This window comes from Gigantopelta aegis, chromosome 8, assembly GCF_016097555.1.
Source record: "Gigantopelta aegis isolate Gae_Host chromosome 8, Gae_host_genome, whole genome shotgun sequence".
In the NCBI taxonomy this organism is placed as follows: Eukaryota; Metazoa; Mollusca; class Gastropoda; order Neomphalida; family Peltospiridae; genus Gigantopelta; species Gigantopelta aegis.
The window spans coordinates 81468730-81488165 of NC_054706.1; the positions used below are offsets into that span (position 1 = coordinate 81468730).

Here is a 19436-nt window from a genome sequence, read left to right on the forward strand (position 1 = left end):
GATAGTAGCAGACGTAAAGTTACGATGTTTAGTGAAATAGACACCAAACACGTGTAAACGTATGACTGGTACAACTGATAGTAGCAGACGTAAACTTACGATGTTTAGTGAAATAGGCCCCTGGCCTCTAAATACTTGAGTGGTGTGTAAAATTTAATGAGAATTAATTATAAAGTTACCTCCAAGAGCAGAGCTCAATGTTCTGTGTTGTACAGTTAATAATGTCCGTACCATGCACTGGTGTGCAGCCTTAGTACTTATATCTTTTGTATGTGTAAATATTATTTTAAAATAATAATCATTTAAAATTGTAAATGTTTATAATAGTGTAATAATAAAATATCAGAAGAAATACAAAGAACTATACCTGTAACATAACATCCAGAGACCAATTGAACACAACATTGTAATGCTATGTTTCCACATAAACGTAAATCTACGATTAAAGCACGATTCCTATCACTACTAACAGTGTAGCTAATACTGTTCGAAGTAGATGTACTGGGATATTTCTGTTGTCCATATAACTTTCTGTGTGAAATAAATACCACACATATGTATGTAAACAAATGACAGGTTTTCTCAAACTCACTGCCGGGCGTGTAGTGTGTTTTAGTGCTAACCGTGTGTGTGTGTGTGTATGGGTAGGTGGCCTCAAGAACAGAAGGAGAGCAAGCTGCAGGGTGTGTATTGTGTTTTCATGACTGTGTGTGTGTGTGTTTTTCATGACTGTGTGTGTGTGTTTCAGATCGACTGCACCTCAAGAACCGTGAGAAGGTGAGAAAGCTGCAGGGTGTGTATTGTGTATTGCGTGTTTTGATGACTGTGTGTGTGTTTCAGATCGACTGGGCCTCAAGAACCGTGAGAAGGTGAGCAAGCTGCAGGGTGTGTATTGTGTATTGTGTGTTTTGATGACTGTGTGTGTGTTTCAGATCGACTGGGCCTCAAGAACCGTGAGAAGGTGAGCAAGCTGCAGGGTGTGTGTGTGTGTGTTTTGATGACTGTGTGTGTGTGTTTCAGATCGACCAGGCCTCAAGAACTCTGAGGTGGTGAGCAAGCTGCAGGGTGTGTATTGTGTGTTTTGATGACTGTGTGTGTGTGTTTCAGATCGACCGGGCCTCAAGAACCGTGAGAAGGTGAGCAAGCTGCAGGGTGTGTATTGTGTGTTTTGATGACTGTGTGTGTGTTTCAGATCGACTGGGCCTCAAGAACTGTGAGGTGGTGAGCAAGCTGCAGGGTGTGTATTGTGTGTTTTGAAGACTGTGTGTGTGTGTTTCAGATCGACTGGGCCTCAAGAACCGGGAGAAGGTGAGCGAGCTGCAGGGTGTGTATTGTGTATTGTGTGTTTTGATGACTGTGTGTGTGTTTCAGAATGACTAGGCCTCAAGAACCGAAAGAAGGTGAGCAAACTGCAGGGTGTGTATTGTGTGTTTTGATGACTGTGTGTGTGTGTTTTGATGACTGTGTGTGTGTGTTTCACATCGACTGGGCCTCAAGAACCGCGAGAAGGTGAGCAAGCTGCAGGGTGTGTATTGTGTGTTTTGATGACTGTGTGTGTGTTTCAGATCGACCAGGCCTCAAGAACCGTGAGAAGGTGAGCAAGCTGCAGGGTGTGTATTGTGTGTTTTGATGACTGTGTGTGTGTGTTTTCATGACTGTGTGTGTGTGTTTCAGATCGACTGCACCTCAAGAACCGTGAGAAGGTGAGAAAGCTGCAGGGTGTCTATTGTGTGTTTTGATGACTGTGTGTGTGTTTCAGATCGACTGCACCTCAAGAACCGTGAGAAGGTGAGCAAGCTGCAGGGTGTCTATTGTGTATTGTGTGTTTTGATGACTGTGTGTGTGTGTTTCAGATCGACCGGGCCTCAAGAACCGTGAGAAGGTGAGCAAGCTGCAGGATGTGTATTGTGTGTTTTGATGACTGTGTGTGTGTGTTTCAGATCGACCGGGCCTCAAGAACCGTGAGAAGGTGAGCAAGCTGCAGGGTGTGTATTGTGTGTTTTGATGACTGTGTGTGTGTTTCAGATCGACTGCACCTCAAGAACCGTGAGAAGGTGAGCAAGCTGCAGGGTGTCTATTGTGTATTGTGTGTTTTGATGACTGTGTGTGTGTGTTTCAGATCGACCGGGCCTCAAGAACCGTGAGAAGGTGAGCAAGCTGCAGGGTGTGTATTGTGTGTTTTGATGTCTGTGTGTGTGTTTCAGATCGACTGCACCTCAAGAACCGTGAGAAGGTGAGCAAGCTGCAGGGTGTGTATTGTGTGTTTTGATGTCTGTGTGTGTGTTTCAGATCGACTGGGCCTCAAGAACCACAAGAAGGTGAGCAAGCTGCAGGGTGTGTATTGTGTGTTTTGATGTCTGTGTGTGTGTTTCAGATCGACTGCACCTCAAGAACCGTGAGAAGGTGAGAAAGCTGCAGGGTGTCTATTGTGTATTGTGTGTTTTGATGACTGTGTGTGTGTGTTTCAGATCGACCGGGCCTCAAGAACCGTGAGAAGGTGAGCAAGCTGCAGGGTGTGTATTGTGTGTTTTGATGACTGTGTGTGTGTGTTTCAGATCGACTGTGCCTCATAAACCGTGAGAAGGTGAGCAAGCTGCAGGGTGTGTGTGTGTGTGTTTTGATGACTGTGTGTGTGTGTTTCAGATCGACTGGGCCTCAAGAACCGCGAGAAGGTGAGCAAGCTGCAGGGTGTGTATTGTGTGTTTTGATGTCTGTGTGTGTGTGTTTCAGATCGACTGGGCCTCAAGAACTGTGAGAAGGTGAGCAAGCTGCAGGGTGTGTATTGTGTGTTTTGATGTCTGTGTTTGTGTGTTTCAGATCAACTGGGCCTCAAGAACTCTGAGAAAGTGAGCAAGCTGCAGGGTGTGTATTGTGTGTTTTGATGACTGTGTGTGTGTTTCAGATCGACTGGGCCTCAAGAACCGTGAGAAGGTGAGCAAGCTGCAGGGTGTGTATTGTGTGTTTTGATGACTGTGTGTGTGTTTCAGATCGACTGGGCCTCAAGAACCGTGAGAAGGTGAGCAAGCTGCAGGGTGTGTATTGTGTGTTTTGACGACTGTGTGTGTGTGTTTCAGATCGTCCGGGCCTCAAGAACTGTGAGAAGGTGAGCAAGCTGCAGGGTGTGTATTGTGTGTTTTGACAACTGTGTGTGTGTGTTTCAGATCGTCCGGGCCTCAAGAACCGTGAGAAGATGAGCAAGCTGCAGGGTGTGTATTGTGTGTTTTGATGACTGTGTGTGTGTGTTTCAGATCGACCGGGCCTCAAGAACCGTGAGAAGGTGAGCAAGCTGCAGGGTGTGTATTGTGTGTTTTGACGACTGTGTGTGTGTGTTTCAGATCGACCGGGCCTCAAGAACTCTGAGAAGGTGAGCAAGCTGCAGGATGTGTATTGTGTGTTTTGATGACTGTGTGTGTGTGTTTCAGATCGACCGGGCCTCAAGAACCGTGAGACGGTGAGCAAGCTGCAGGGTGTGTATTGTGTGTTTTGATGACTGTGTGTGTGTGTGTTTCAGATCGACTGGGCCTCAAGAACTCTGAGAAGGTGAGCAAGCTGCAGGATGTGTATTGTGTGTTTTGATGACTGTGTGTGTGTGTTTCAGATCGACCGGGCCTCAAGAACCGTGAGAAGGTGAGCAAGCTGCATGGTGTGTATTGTGTGTTTTGATGACTGTGTGTGTGTGTTTCAGATCGACCGGGCCTCAAGAACCGTGAGAAGGTGAGCAAGCTGCAGGGTGTGTATTGTGTGTTTTGATGACTGTGTGTGTGTGTTTCAGATCGACCGGGCCTCAAGAACTCTGAGAAGGTGAGCAAGCTGCAGGATGTGTATTGTGTGTTTTGATGACTGTGTGTGTGTGTTTCAGATCGACCGGGCCTCAAGAACCGTGAGAAGGTGAGCAAGCTGCAGGGTGTGTATTGTGTGTTTTGACGACTGTGTGTGTGTGTTTCAGATCGTCCGGGCCTCAAGAACCGTGAGAAGGTGAGCAAGCTGCAGGGTGTGTATTGTGTGTTTTGACGACTGTGTGTGTGTGTTTCAGATCGTCCGGGCCTCAAGAACCGTGAGAAGGTGAGAAAGCTGCAGGGTGTGTATTGTGTGTTTTGATGACTGTGTGTGTGTGTTTCAGATCGACTGGGCCTCAAGAACCGTGAGAAGGTGAGAAAGCTGCAGGGTGTGTATTGTGTGTTTTGATGACTGTGTGTGTGTGTTTCAGATCGACCGGGCCTCAAGAACTCTGAGAAGGTGAGCAAGCTGCAGGGTGTGTATTGTGTGTTTTGACGACTGTGTGTGTGTGTTTCAGATCGTCCGGGCCTCAAGAACCGCGAGAAGGTGAGCAAGCTGCAGGGTGTGTATTGTGTGTTTTGATGACTGTGTGTGTGTGTTTCAGATCGACCGGGCCTCAAGAACCGTGAGAAGGTGAGCAAGCTGCAGGGTGTGTATTGTGTGTTTTGACGACTGTGTGTGTGTGTTTCAGATCGACCGGGCCTCAAGAACTCTGAGAAGGTGAGCAAGCTGCAGGGTGTGTATTGTGTGTTTTGATGACTGTGTGTGTGTGTTTCAGATCGACCGGGCCTCAAGAACCGTGAGAAGGTGAGCAAGCTGCATGGTGTGTATTGTGTGTTTTGATGACTGTGTGTGTGTGTTTCAGATTGACCGGGCCTCAAGAACTCTGAGAAGGTGAGCAAGCTGCAGGGTGTGTATTGTGTGTTTTGACGACTGTGTGTGTGTGTTTCAGATCGTCCGGGCCTCAAGAACCGTGAGAAGGTGAGCAAGCTGCAGGGTGTGTATTGTGTTTTGATGACTGTGTGTGTGTGTGTGTTTCAGATCGACTGGGCTTCAAGAACCGTGAGAAGGTGAGCAAGCTGCAGGGTGTGTATTGTGTGTTTTGATGACTGTGTGTGTGTGTTTCCGATCGACTGGGCCTCAAGAACCGTGAGAAGGTGAGCAAGCTGCAGGGTGTGTATTGTGTGTTTAGATGACTGTGTGTGTGTGTTTCAGATCGACTGGGCCTCAAGAACCGTGAGAAGGTGAGCAAGCTGCATGGTGTGTATTGTGTGTTTTGATGACTGTGTGTGTGTGTTTCAGATCGACCCGGCCTCAAGAACCGTGAGAAGGTGAGCAAGCTGCAGGGTGTGTATTGTGTGTTTTGACGACTGTGTGTGTGTGTTTCAGATCGACCGGGCCTCAAGAACTCTGAGAAGGTGAGCAAGCTGCAGGATGTGTATTGTGTGTTTTGATGACTGTGTGTGTGTGTTTCAGATCGACCGGGCCTCAAGAACCGTGAGAAGGTGAGCAAGCTGCATGGTGTGTATTGTGTGTTTTGATGACTGTGTGTGTGTGTTTCAGATCGACCGGGCCTCAAGAACTCTGAGAAGGTGAGCAAGCTGCAGGGTGTGTATTGTGTGTTTTGACGACTGTGTTGTGTGTGTTTCAGATCGTCCAGGCCTCAAGAACCGTGAGAAGGTGAGCAAGCTGCAGGGTGTGTATTGTGTTTTGATGACTGTGTGTGTGTGTGTTTCAGATCGACTGGGCTTCAAGAACCGTGAGAAGGTGAGCAAGCTGCAGGGTGTGTATTGTGTGTTTTGATGACTGTGTGTGTGTGTTTCCGATCGACTGGGCCTCAAGAACCGTGAGAAGGTGAGCAAGCTGCAGGGTGTGTATTGTGTTTTGATGACTGTGTGTGTGTGTGTTTCAGATCGACTGGGCTTCAAGAACCGTGAGAAGGTGAGCAAGCTGCAGGGTGTGTATTGTGTGTTTAGATGACTGTGTGTGTGTGTTTCAGATCGACTGGGCCTCAAGAACCGTGAGAAGGTGAGCAAGCTGCATGGTGTGTATTGTGTGTTTTGATGACTGTGTGTGTGTGTTTCAGATCGACCCGGCCTCAAGAACCGTGAGAAGGTGAGCAAGCTGCAGGGTGTGTATTGTGTGTTTAGATGACTGTGTGTGTGTGTTTCAGATCGACTGGGCCTCAAGAACCGTGAGAAGGTGAGCAAGCTGCATGGTGTGTATTGTGTGTTTTGATGACTGTGTGTGTGTTTCAGATCGACCAGGCTCAAGAACCGTGAGAAGGTGAGCAAGCTGCAGGGTGTGTATTGTGTGTTTTGATGACTGTGTGTGTGTTTCAGATCGACCAGGCCTCAAGAACCGTGAGAAGGTGAGCAAGCTGCATGGTGTGTATTGTGTGTTTTGATGACTGTGTGTGTGTGTTTCAGATCGACCAGGCCTCAAGAACTCTGAGAAGGTGAGCAAGCTGCAGGATGTGTATTGTGTGTTTTGATGACTGTGTGTGTGTGTTTCAGATCGACCGGGCCTCAAGAACTCTGAGAAGGTGAGCAAGCTGCAGGATGTGTATTGTGTGTTTTGATGACTGTGTGTGTGTGTTTCAGATCGACCGGGCCTCAAGAACTCTGAGAAGGTGAGCAAGCTGCAGGGTGTGTATTGTGTGTTTTGACGACTGTGTGTGTGTGTTTCAGATCGTCCGGGCCTCAAGAACCGTGAGAAGGTGAGCAAGCTGCAGGGTGTGTATTGTGTTTTGATGACTGTGTGTGTGTGTGTTTCAGATCGACTGGGCTTCAAGAACCGTGAGAAGGTGAGCAAGCTGCAGGGTGTGTATTGTGTGTTTTGATGACTGTGTGTGTGTGTTTCAGATCGACCAGGCCTCAAGAACTGTGAGAAGGTGAGCAAGCTGCAGGGTGTGTATTGTGTGTTTTGATGACTGTGTGTGTGTGTTTCAGATCGACCAGGCCTCAAGAACCGCGAGAAGGTGAGCAAGCTGCAGGAGTTGCTGATCCAGGCGCTGCAGGCAGAGATCACGGCGTGCCACCCCGACGAGGTTGGCCTCTTCCCGCGACTCCTCATGAGCATCTCCAGCCTCCGTGAACTCGGGGTCGAACACAGACGCATGCTCGAGTCTCTCAAGGGGCAGATGAGCTTCAACCACGACCTCTACGCAGAGACCTTTGACCTCATTCCCTAGACACACAGATGGATGGATAGACTGAGATATCTGTCTTTGTCAGTCGAACCCTGTAACCTCTATGCCGAGACTTTCGATCTCATTCCTTAAACACAGACACATTAGACCCTATCAGACAGACAGACACATGAAATCCTATGAGACAGACAGACACATGAAACCCTATCAGACAGACAGACACTTGAAGCCCTATCAGACAGACAGACACATGAAACCCTATCACAGACAGATGGACACATGAAACCCTATCAGACAGACACACTTGAAGCCCTATCAGACAGACAGACACATGAAACCCTATCACAGACAGATGGACATCTGTAACCTATCAGATGGATGGACACATCTAACCTCTAAGACAGACTCTCATTTAATTTCTTAGACAGAAAGACAGACAAAACCCTATTAGACAGACTGACACATGTAACCTGTGAGATGGACAAACAGACACATAAAACCTATCACCCAGATGAACTTACTAACCTATCAGACAGATGGACACACTAACCTATCAGACAGATTGACACACTAACCTCTCAGACAGATGAACACACTAACCTATCAGACAGATGGACACACTAACCTCTCAGACAGATGAACACACTAACCTCTCAGACAGACGAACACACTAACCTCTCAAACAGACGGACACATTAACCTCCGACAGACGGAGACACTAACCTCTTGGACAGATGGACACATTAACCTCTCAAACAGATGGACACACTAACCTCTCAGACAGACACACTAACCTCTCGAACAGATGGACACACTAACCTCTCACTCAGATGGACACACTAACCCTGTGAGATGAATGAACACATGAAACCATGTCTGACGGACACAGTAAACCCCGGTGAAACAGCCTTTGTTATATTTTAAATATCTTACTGAAGGCTCTAAGCTGAAGTATTTAGACATAAGTTTAATAGTTTTTTAAAACCTTTATTGCTTTGTAAGTGTTGTGTTCAGAATTGCTGTTCATCTGGTGAAAATCAAGGCTCAGATATCTTTATCACTAAGTATATTTGCTTTTGCATTATGTATAGTAATGTATATATACTCACCGGTGATTCAGCAATCAAGGCTGGAAAGTCTCTATCACTAAGTATATTTGTTTCTGCATTATGTATAGTAATGTATATACTCACCAGTGATTCAGCAATTGAGGCTGGAAAGTCTCTATCACTAAGTATATTTGTTTCTGCATTATGTATAGTAATGTATATACTCACCAGTGATTCAGCAATTGAGGCTGGAAAGTCTCTATCACTAGTTATGTTTGCTTCTGCATTATATATGTTAATAGATATATCGATTCGTGTTTTGGAAGTTCAGTTACCTGGTGAATTTGGAGACTGTTTTGTTTTTTAATTATGTTTGTTAATGTATGTATTTTCAATATGATTGTTTTGTTTTATTTTATGTTTGTTAATGTATATATTTTCAATATCATTATGTTTTTGTATTATGTTTGTTAATGTATATATATTTTCAATATGATTGTTTTGTTTTTGTATTATGTTTATTAATGTATATATCCACCGGTGATTAGCAAGGCTTGAGTCTCTATCATTAAGTTTATTTGCTTCAGCATTATAGACATTATTTAACTACCCATTCAAGGTGACTGTCGTAGTGAATGGATGTAACTTACAGCGTCTAACTGGCACACCGATATCTAAACGACATACCTCTATTAACACTCAGATGAAGCATGTAGTTAAGATTTCACTGATTGAGATAAACATTGTATTTAATCATTTGGTTTAGTGCTCCTTCATCATTTAAAAATCTGATTCAGATGACATACTAGAGTTGTTTCCCTTTGTTTGTGAGATCTTTTTCTGAATTAGCACAGGTTTGTAAACACAGTAAACCTTGACCTTCAAAACAAACTTTTGTATTAATCATCAATATTTGATTAGGAAACATTAAAATATCTGTAATGGAAACTCAGGTTTAAGCACATTTTGTTTTTAATTCAGTTGAAAAAACGTTTTACTGAATTACTTTTCCTCTATGTCCAGAATGTAAGTTTTATGAGGTCAGAGATTAGGTAAAACATAATAAGTGACAATAACAACTGTAGAGTTGTATAGACAGTGTAATACGCTGGGTGTATACAGGTATGTCATGGTATAGACAGTGTAATACGCTGGGTGTATACAGGTATGTCATGGTATAGGCAGTGTAATACGCTGGGTGTATACAGGTATGTCATGGTATAGGCAGTGTAATACGCTGGGTGTATACAGGTATGTCATGGTATAGGCAGTGTAATACGCTGGGTGTATACAGGTATGTCATGGTATAGGCAGTGTAATACGCTGGGTGTATACAGGTATGTCATGGTATAGGCAGTGTAATACGCTGGGTGTATACAGGTATGTCATGGTATAGGCAGTGTAATACGCTGGGTGTATACAGGTATGTCATGGTATAGGCAGTGTAATACGCTGGGTGTTTACAGGTATGTCATGGTATAGGCAGTGTAATACACAAGTATATACAGGTATGTCATGGTATAGGCAGTGTAATACGCTGGGTGTATACAGGTATGTCATGGTATAGGCAGTGTAATACGCTGGGTGTATACAGGTATGTCATGGTATAGGCAGTGTAATACGCTGGGTGTATACAGGTATGTCATGGTATAGGCAGTGTAATACGCTGGGTGTATACAGGTATGTCATGGTATAGGCAGTGTAATACGCTGGGTGTATACAGGTATGTCATGGTATATGCAGTGTAATACGCTGGGTGTATACAGGTATGTCATGGTATATGCAGTGTAATACACTGGGTGTATACAGGTATGTCATGGTATATGCAGTGTAAAACACTGGGTGTATACAGGTATGTCATGGTATAGGCAGTGTAATACGCTGGGTGTATACAGGTATGTCATGGTATATGCAGTGTAAAACACTGGGTGTATACAGGTATCTCATGGTATAGGCAGTATAATACACTGGGTGTATACAGGTATCTCATGGTATAGGCAGTGTAATACACTGGGTGTATACAGGTATCTCATGGTATAGGCAGTGTAATACACTGGGTGTATACAGGTATCTCATGGTATAGGCAGTGTAATACACTGGGTGTATACAGGTATGTCATTTAGATTACTGATGCTCTGAGCCAGTCGGTTGCTTCGTTCCTGACAGACCTGTTTGTGTTGAGAATGGTACCAGACATATTGGTTTTTTCTAAACATTCCCAGTTTTCATCATGATCCTTTAATATGTTTCAGAATAAAAATACTTGATTTTGTTTTAAATATTTTTTTAATCTTCCATATTTATTCTTAGGAGGTGTTAAAATTATCAATATTTTCACTAGTGTGCAAACAGTACCTTTTTGTTTTGTTATCCCCCAGCCCCAGCCCCTTCAAATGGTGTACATAAATGTGTTAATTTGGCAAAGACAGTTTATTATTTTTTTGACAATAAGCATACTGTCTTCACCCTCCAAGGGGTGTGGTTTGTATGTTGATGAAAATGTTGATAAATATAAACCAAACTAGATTAGACCCATCATTTACATAATGTCCTCCTTTTTAACTTGATTTTACATTGAACTGTTTTAAAACTGACTAGCATGGTGTTTTAGAGGCTTTACTGTACCCACCATGCAAGCAAATTGGTAGAAATAGTGCTTCAGAAATTATAAATATGAAAAACATGATTTTTCATATTTATTTTTTGCATAAAATACTGTTTACAAAGTGCACTGACTTTGATATGAAATGCTGACAAATGGCAGTTAGTAGGTAAGGAATAATGTTGAGTTTCAGTCTTTTCTAGATCCTTTCAACCAAGCGGCTCACCTGGGTAATATGTACAGGTAGTTGTTTAGAATACAGTACTGTTGAAAACTCGTTTTGATTGGTCAGTATGTCTGCTGCCTTTTCAATGCAAGTGATGAAGTTTATCCCTACTCGGCAGCACATATTTATTGGGGTTTCATTTTGTTTACCTTCACTGTGGATATTTCTCTTAAACTGTTTATTAAGTGATAACTTATGTCGTTTTGTACCGTGTTTTCTTATGGCAACATTGTAAAAGTAAATGAATAATAATAAGACAAAGGCACCCATGTGAGTGTCTGAAAGAACAGGTATATATATATGGTATGTCCTGACACAGTGCTTGTATAATACACATCATGTAATAAGATTATACACACACCCCAACTTGTGATAACCATTCTCTTAATGCATGTTTGTGCAGAAATATTTAAATAGGGTATTTTATTGAGCTTTTTGCTAAATATTTTAAATCGAGCGAATGTTAAAATGTTAATTATGCTATCGTGTTGTTGGGCAATCGCCGTTGTATATATAAAGTGATGCGGATAGCGTATAAGCTATTTTTGACCCTGTTAAAAGCGTCCGTGTTAAGCGTTTGTATAATAATATCATGTTGTTAATTACTGAAGCTATTAATGTTATAACATAATGTGGTATGGCAGTGTGCTCTTCAGATTAAATGGATTCTACGTGTTTACAATGTAGTGCTCTATATTTATTAAATGTGTTCTACATGTTTACAATGTAGTGCTCTATATTTACTGAAATGTTTCAAGTGTATTTGTTAAACGTGTTCCACATTTTTTTCTACTATGCTGTACTAACATAAAAAAAAAGCAATGTTAATTTTTTTTTTTTTAAACATTGTATAATATCAATATGATAATCTATGAAAAGCAAATTTAATTTTAACTCTTTTATTTATTTTCACGTACACCTTATAGATGCTGAGATTGATCGACGAGGTTGTTGTATTATATTTGTTAATATTGAGACATGTTATCCATTAACCATTATTAGTATGTTGTTTTTAACAAATATCTGTACATAGTCGTCTTGCTATTTATTATGCTGGTCAAATGAATCGTTTTGCAGAACAGTTTGTGTTTTTCTGCAAATATATTTTTCATGATGTTTTATTTTTAGTAGATGTTTTGGGGTACTTGTGTTGCACATTATTTAGTTGGGACTTGTACTCCAAATTGGAGAATGTCAAATCCATGGTGCTTGCTATTCAAATGTCTGGACAGGATTTTTTTTTTCATCAATCAAGATACTGTTGTACAGCCTGAAAGTAACAGCCAATGTTAAAACCGCTTGGTCCTCTGACACATTTTACAGTATCAGCCAGTCAAAACCACTTAGTCCTCTGACACATTGTACAGTATCGGCCGGTCAAAACCACTTAGTCCTCTGACACATTGTACAGTATCGGCCGGTCAAAACCACTTAGTCCTCTGACACATTGTACAGTATCGGCCGGTCAAAACCACTTAGTCCTCTGACACATTGTACAGTATTAGCCAGTCAAAACCGCTTGGTCCTCTAACACATTGTACAGTATCGGCCGGTCAAAACCGCTTGGTCCTCTGACACATTGTACAGTATCGGCCGGTCAAAACCGCTTGGTCCTCTAACACATTGTACAGTATCGGCCGGTCAAAACCGCTTGGTCCTCTAACACATTGTACAGTATCGGCCAGTCAAAACCGCTTGGTCCTCTGACACATTGTACAGTATCGGCCAGTCAAAACCGCTTGGTCCTCTGACACATTGTACAGTATCGGCCAATCAAAACCGCTTGGTCCTCTGACACATTGTACAGTATCGGCCAGTCGTTTGAGGTGACATTTATACCTCCTTGCATAGAAAAGTCATTTCCATACTTGGGGTATGTTCCAGGTTGTCTACAAAAGATAACACAATGTCTTCTCTTCTTATTTAAAAAAAAAAAAATATTATCTCGTAATTTCTTTTTTCTTCTTTTTTCTTTTCTTTTTAAGATCAGACAATGTCTTGATGATAAAGGGTTTCTTTAAGTACCAATGTAAAATTAATGTTTTGCTCTGTCATTATAGTTTAGAGCAATCTGATTGGTTAAGCTATAAAACACATATTTACTGCTGAATGGACATTAAAATAATATCATGTACCATGACCTGATACTGCTTTTTAACAGTCACAGTTAAGAAACCATTGAAACAGATTAATGTCTATTTAATAACTGTATTTTATACATTTATTGGCCATTTCTTAAATATGTATGTGTAAAATGAATTTTCGGTCCAAGCTGTTTTATTATTGGTAAAATTTTGCTTTGAGGCTATCAGTACCGGTCTGTCTGTTTGCTTAGTCTGGATCCAGATATCAAGTTAGTTGGGATGAAAAGTATCGTAAATATATTTTAAAACAAGTTTCAGCTTTGTTTCCAACTTCAGTTAAGTGGCATTAAGACTAGCAAATATTAAACTCATTACTTGAATATCTAAGTTGTTTTTATTGTTGATATTATTATTAATTTTGTTTTACACAAAGGCCAGTAACTGGTAATGCACTTAAAGAGGGCCTGCAAGACTATTTCTAATTAGGTTGCAGTTTTCTGCAGCAGATGTTAACTGTCTCCACTGAGACATTTTCTATAAATTCACTTACTCAAACTGATACTGTATTCAGTAATGAAGCAGATCAAGATTAAGTAGGACCATATGCTCAGAATGCCAGTTTTTGGAATTAAACAAAATTCAACTCATTGCCTCTGGATTTTATTTAAATATTATTGCACTTAATGTAGTTCCTTATATTGAAAGTAAATTTCTTCAAAATAGAGGGTAAATATTTCTTTGAGATTGGACTAAAATTAGCTCTATGAATTTGAACTACTGGTAAAAGTAGTAGCTTATATTGAACTAAAAGTAGTTCCATATATTGAACTAAAAGTAGTTCCTTGAAATTTAACAAAAACTAGTTCTTTATATTGAAATATAAGTAGTTCCTAACAGTTAAAATGAAAGTGGTTTCTTGAAATTGAACTAAAAGTAGATCCCAGGGTGTGTACTGAAAGTAGTTGTCGACCATCTTGATGGAATGGATCCAGTATTGAGCTAGTTTTACAGAGAGACCAGATAGAAGGTTGTTCTGTGACATATCTTATGCTATATGCACTGTCCACCATGCAAGCCATACACTGATAAATGGCTTCTCACCAATGTTGTTGGTTTATGCAATAGTCATGAGTGTAGTGGTCGGTAAACTTTGCTGAGTAATAACCAAATTACACTAACCATAGTCCTATGCAATTTATACGACTTGACACACCCTAGCTTAGTGGTTTTAATATCTCCGACACTATTCCCTTGTACAAGCCAGTAGATCGTGAACGTCAGTTGTGTGTGTTTTGTACTCTAACCTAGTAGATTAGTCATTGAGAGTGCTCTTCGTATAGATTTTAGTGGGTCGATCATTGCACTAGGTCAAAGGTTGGGAAACTTTTGATGTGCACTAAACATTCAAGCAGTGTCCATGGATATGTTAATGAGATATGTCATTCTTAAATCTGCTTTTGTTTTTTTAAATACTAGTTGCAGAAGGTAATGCTTGCTTTAAATATATTTTATGTTTGAAAAATATAGATCGTACTCAAAACTTGTTTTGTACATCGGGTTTGTGGGTGGTTACAGTTTTTCTATGGCACAGTTTAATTCTGTTGGAAATATGTCAGTGACATGATTCTGTTACACTGTTCTGACTGTTGAGTTTCGAGAAAGTGAATAAATTCAAAAGTACCAGGCAGATGATATGACCTTTGACCATGTGAATGTTTTTCTATTTTATTTAATCCCTTTGAGCTCATTTATTGGCTGATATATAATGAGTGTTGTTTGATTCTTGTTCTGTACTTCCGAAAGTTCCCCTGTACTATTGATTACAACACGAACTCCCAAACCTACTGTGTACTGATTTAGCTTGTATTTACTGGACACAAGCGGAATAATCTTTGAGTAAGCTGGTCCAGTTAGTCCAAGATCGTTGTTATGTGTAATCGCTTGCTACACCTTTATATAGTCAATGTCTTATGAGCGAATACGTTCTTAAGATAATTATATGTAGAATAGAAACTATGTAAAATATATTTTTATGTCTGTGTAGGAGCAAAAAAGTTTTGTTGTTTTCTTTGCCCTACCTGTTTTTCTTGCTCTAGTATTACAGTTTTGTTTAGATTGCTTTGGTATTTGCCATTAAATTTTAACTTATCATGTTGCTTCCATACATACCTCTACATGTATGTGCTAGCAGAGTTATGGCCCTTCATGTCTAAATGGCTGAATATCGTGTTTGAATATCATAAATTGTGTTGTGCCAGCAACAAACCTTACAGCTCACTGCTTCAGTTTGGTCTTTGGTCCGGTGAATTGTCACCAGATGTCACTACCATATCAGCACATTCATGTTTGGCATGAGTTATGCCCCTTTGTAACTAAATATAGAAGAGATGAAAGCAAAAACAGATCATAGTTTCCAAAATTGTCTGACTTCACGATTCATGATTGTGATTTATCTAAGATAGAAAATATATATAATACCGGTCATTTATTTCGTTATCATTTTATTTTGTAATTTATTTTCTTTGAAATACATTTTCATCAAAGGACTCTTGTTACTTTAGCTTGTGGGTCAGGGATGAAACCGATTTATTTACGCTTAAATGTGTCATCAGTAATTAGAAGCGCATCACAGTGTTAACCAATCTTTCATATGTTTCTGTCAAATTCTCAACTCATGCTTGAAAGAACAAAATTATTTTGTGTGATTGTAATGCTCTAGCTTGTTGTTTTTACACTGAATTAACCCGGGTGTTTACATCATCGTTGCCAGCAAAGCTGTGACGTGTTATTACAACTACAACCAAAAACATACCTGTGCCACCTGCAATTTTAACTTTTTAATGTATTTTTGACTAACTGTTTTGAGTTGTTACAGCTCCGGTGAATAATTTAGTATTTTCAAATGAGCTCATTTATTTTGTATTCATTCTCATACTTTATCATTTAAAATTTGTTTGTTATTTTCATTGTTTGCTGTTTTTATTATTAGTCTAATTATAGATATAATGTTCTGTTGTAGTTACAACACACACATTTAACAGATGTGTGTATTATTTAACTTCCTAAGTAGCAACTGTTTAATTATTTCTAGAATGGACTTGAGGAAATTACAATAGGAATTGAGACAAGTTAAATGATAACTACCTGTCAAACCGATAGCCTGTGTGTATGTTGTAAAACCTGTCTGTTAGGGACACGTCATGTTGCGAGTTAGCTGATGGTATTTTAAAAATCAGCATCAACTCTTAGTCCTGAAGAAAATGGTTTAGCTCAGTGTTCACTTTTGCATGACAGAACTATAAGTTCAAAAATTTATGGCTGTAATTGTGACAGTTATTCTACAGGTAACTTGGTTATTCTACAGGTAACTTGGTTATTCTGTAGGAAACGAAGAGTTATTTTCATTGAGTACCCAGATCTGGGATTTTATAAATTTACAGGAGTACATGTATTGTAATATTATTTTAAAATTTCGTGCCATTTCATTTTGTCATCATGTTCCATTGACTTTGTCATTTTATCAATACGTTCATAGTGTTTTAACTAAGCTGTTATGTTTTAAGATGAACCGGTGAATACTAGTATATCATTTAGACATCATCATGACTGCGTACTTCTCAAACAGTTTGATACTGAGAGATGTAATGTTCGCTACTGGATCCATACATCGGTGTTCAAAGTGTTTAGTAGGACTGTTCCACTTTGTCTGCAGGGGATGATGGTAAGAGTGATAGGCATATTGTTTTCAACACTAGTCAAATAAATTGAAACCATTTGACATTCCTACAGATTTAACACCAATTAGCTAATAACTTTAAAGTTTGTTTTGTTTAACAAGACCACTAGAGCACATTGATTTATTAATCATCGGCCACTGGATGTCAAACATTTGGTAATTCTGACATATGGTCTTAGAGAGGAAACCCGCTACATTTTTTCATTAGTAGCAAAGGATCTTTTATATTCACCATCCCAAATACAGGACAGCACATACCACAGCCTTTGATATATATCAGTTGTAGAGCAGTGGTGGAACAAGGAACAGCCCAATGGGCCGTTTGACGGGGATAAATCCCAGACTGACTGCACATCAAGCGAGTGCATTACCACTAGGCTACGCCCTGCCCCAATATGCTAATAATTTATATTCTTCCACATTAAAATGTGTAAGTGTTTGACATTTAGTGTTTATTTATTGCCTCGCAGTAGCCATGTGTCACATCATACACCACACAGCACATCTATAGCAATAACTTTTCCCAAACAGTATAGTAGAACAAAAAGCCTTAAAAACATTTGGTGCTTGTTTTTTTAATTTTGCACTTTTCAGTTGCAATTTTTGTTACTGTAGCAGACATATAATGTTAAAAAACAGTATGAATTAAAATAATTTTTATATTTGCATATTATGTACATGATGTTTATAACATACACTGTTGTGCTTTTGTCACGTGTTGTACGTTCTGTTCCTGAACCGTGATGTTTTCATGTTCCAGGAGGGGAGAAATACACCATTTGAGAAACACATTGTTTCATTGATCATATGTTTAGTTCTGTCATCTGACAATCTAGTGACATACAAATATGTTACCAGTGTAACCTTTTACTTTGATAATTTATTGTACATGTTATAATTGTGTTCTTCAATAGTCGAATAACACCAGATTGTATTGAATATTGTATATCCCGGTAGCTGAACAACATCATATTGAATATTTTAATGGTTATCCCGGTGACATCATGTCAACAACCATTTTGCTGCAAGACCAAAGCTGTCCCGGTATCGTGCAAGCTGTCCCGGTATTGTGCAAGCTGTCCCGGTATTGTGCAAGCTGTATTGTGCAAGCTGTCCCGGTATCGTGCAAGCTGTCCCGGTATTGTGCAAGCTGTCCCAGTATCGTGCAAGCTGTCCCGGTATCCGGTATCGTGCAAGCTGTCCCAGTATCGTGCAAGCTGTCCCGGTATCGTGCAAGCTGTCCCGGTATTGTGCAAGCTGGTGCTCTGTGTGCCATTCGTTCCACCGTGAGATACAGCCAGAGTCGGACCAACTTCCACTGCAGACTTTCCGTATCTCACACTCACATACAGCATATTTTCATATCTGACCAGTGTACATCCCAACATCACACCGACTTAGCCATTCAAACGTTTATTTTTGTTAGCTTTGATATTTTTCCAATTATTTGTTTAAAATGACTGATTTTCCTGTTTGAACAGTGAGTGCCACTAGGTTCCTGTTCTTCCATTCTGTTTGATGGATGACACTGTAGTAACCTTTACAGGCAATGGCCCGACACTGCTGTTAGTGTAACACGTATCACACTGACCGAGTACTTTAATCACTAAAAGTACACATGAAATACGCTTTGTTGTTTACAATATCGGTGTCTGTAGATATGGATAATTCTCAGTCTGAATGCTTTTACAAGCCAAAATGAGATTTTACTTGCCAATGACTTCGTATGTATGAAAAAATATATATTAGGAAGTAAAATTATGTTTTAGCTACTACAAACATTGAGATGACGAGAAACTCATTGAATATATACAGACAGTGGTATTGTAAAGAAGACGAGGTATTTGATGTGGTTTAGTTGTTAAAACGACTGGTAGTGGGAAACATGTTACAATAGCGGCAAACTGAGGCCTGGCCCTTTAACAGACAAGTTAATGAGATGCAGGGTTTGGAACAATTCACAGCCAGGGTGTTTAGTCAGTATATTTAACAAGTCCTGATATTACATGTATAATTAATGCTTGCAATTTTATGCACTGTATTCTGTAAAAGGATTAATTTTTTTGCTGGAGTATTTTCATCAAGAAACCATAGAAACAGTGATCACGACAAATTACTTGTAGTGTTTGAGCACAATCTCCTGTGGTTTATAATTATGGTTTGGTTTCTCCTGTGCTTTATAATTATGGTTTGGTTTCTCCTGTGCTTTATAATTATGGTTTGGTTCTGTTCTAAACTGGTGTTCCTCTGTGAATACTGTTTGTTAAAACTAGTTTATCTTCTATAGAACACTTAATCATTTGTACAACAGATTGTGTTAGTGATCAAGTTTTGCCGAGGGACGTACGTACTGTGTACTCTGCTGTGACCAACTGGAATTGTTATGTATATGTAGCCCAGCAGTCAAAGACACAACAATATGAAGAATCCTTCTTCTTTTTCAAGCTGGTTGGAATTGTGCGATTAGTTTTCAAACCACAGTGAAATTGTGTTAATGATCTTGACCTCTGTAAATGTTTGTAATGTGTGTTTGTGTGTGTGTGCTATAGTGCTAGATAAATTATTTCCTGATCCATCTGACATGTTGTTTGTCTTTATTCAAAATAATCACTAAACAGGGGCTGTTCTAGAATTAATCACAGGTTTGGGATAGGAGATCTCGTTATTTATATACCACCCACCCACAAAATAACACTACTTAAACCAAGTATATTCCGACCACCCACAACATAACACTACTTAAACCAAGTATATGTGCGAGACCCAATACAGCAGACCTACCAGGCATAGAAGAATAATTATGTCACGTAA

At 40.1% G+C, this 19436-nt stretch overlaps 1 protein-coding gene across 3 annotated transcripts in view; it reads left to right on the forward strand.

The window, feature by feature from the left end:
* Positions 1 to 19200, forward strand: part of LOC121378724 — a 155127-nt gene extending 135927 nt beyond the window's left edge. For 2 of the 3 annotated variants that reach the window (XM_041507011.1, XM_041507012.1), the window contains exon 10: positions 6729 to 19200. In XM_041507011.1, coding sequence (XP_041362945.1) covers positions 6729 to 6970 — 242 coding nt within the window. In that variant the 3' untranslated portion in view covers positions 6971 to 19200. The remainder of the gene's footprint in view (positions 1 to 6728) is intronic. The other variant, XR_005958755.1, reaches the window with a different exon arrangement.
* Positions 19201 to 19436: the final 236 nt, after the last annotated feature.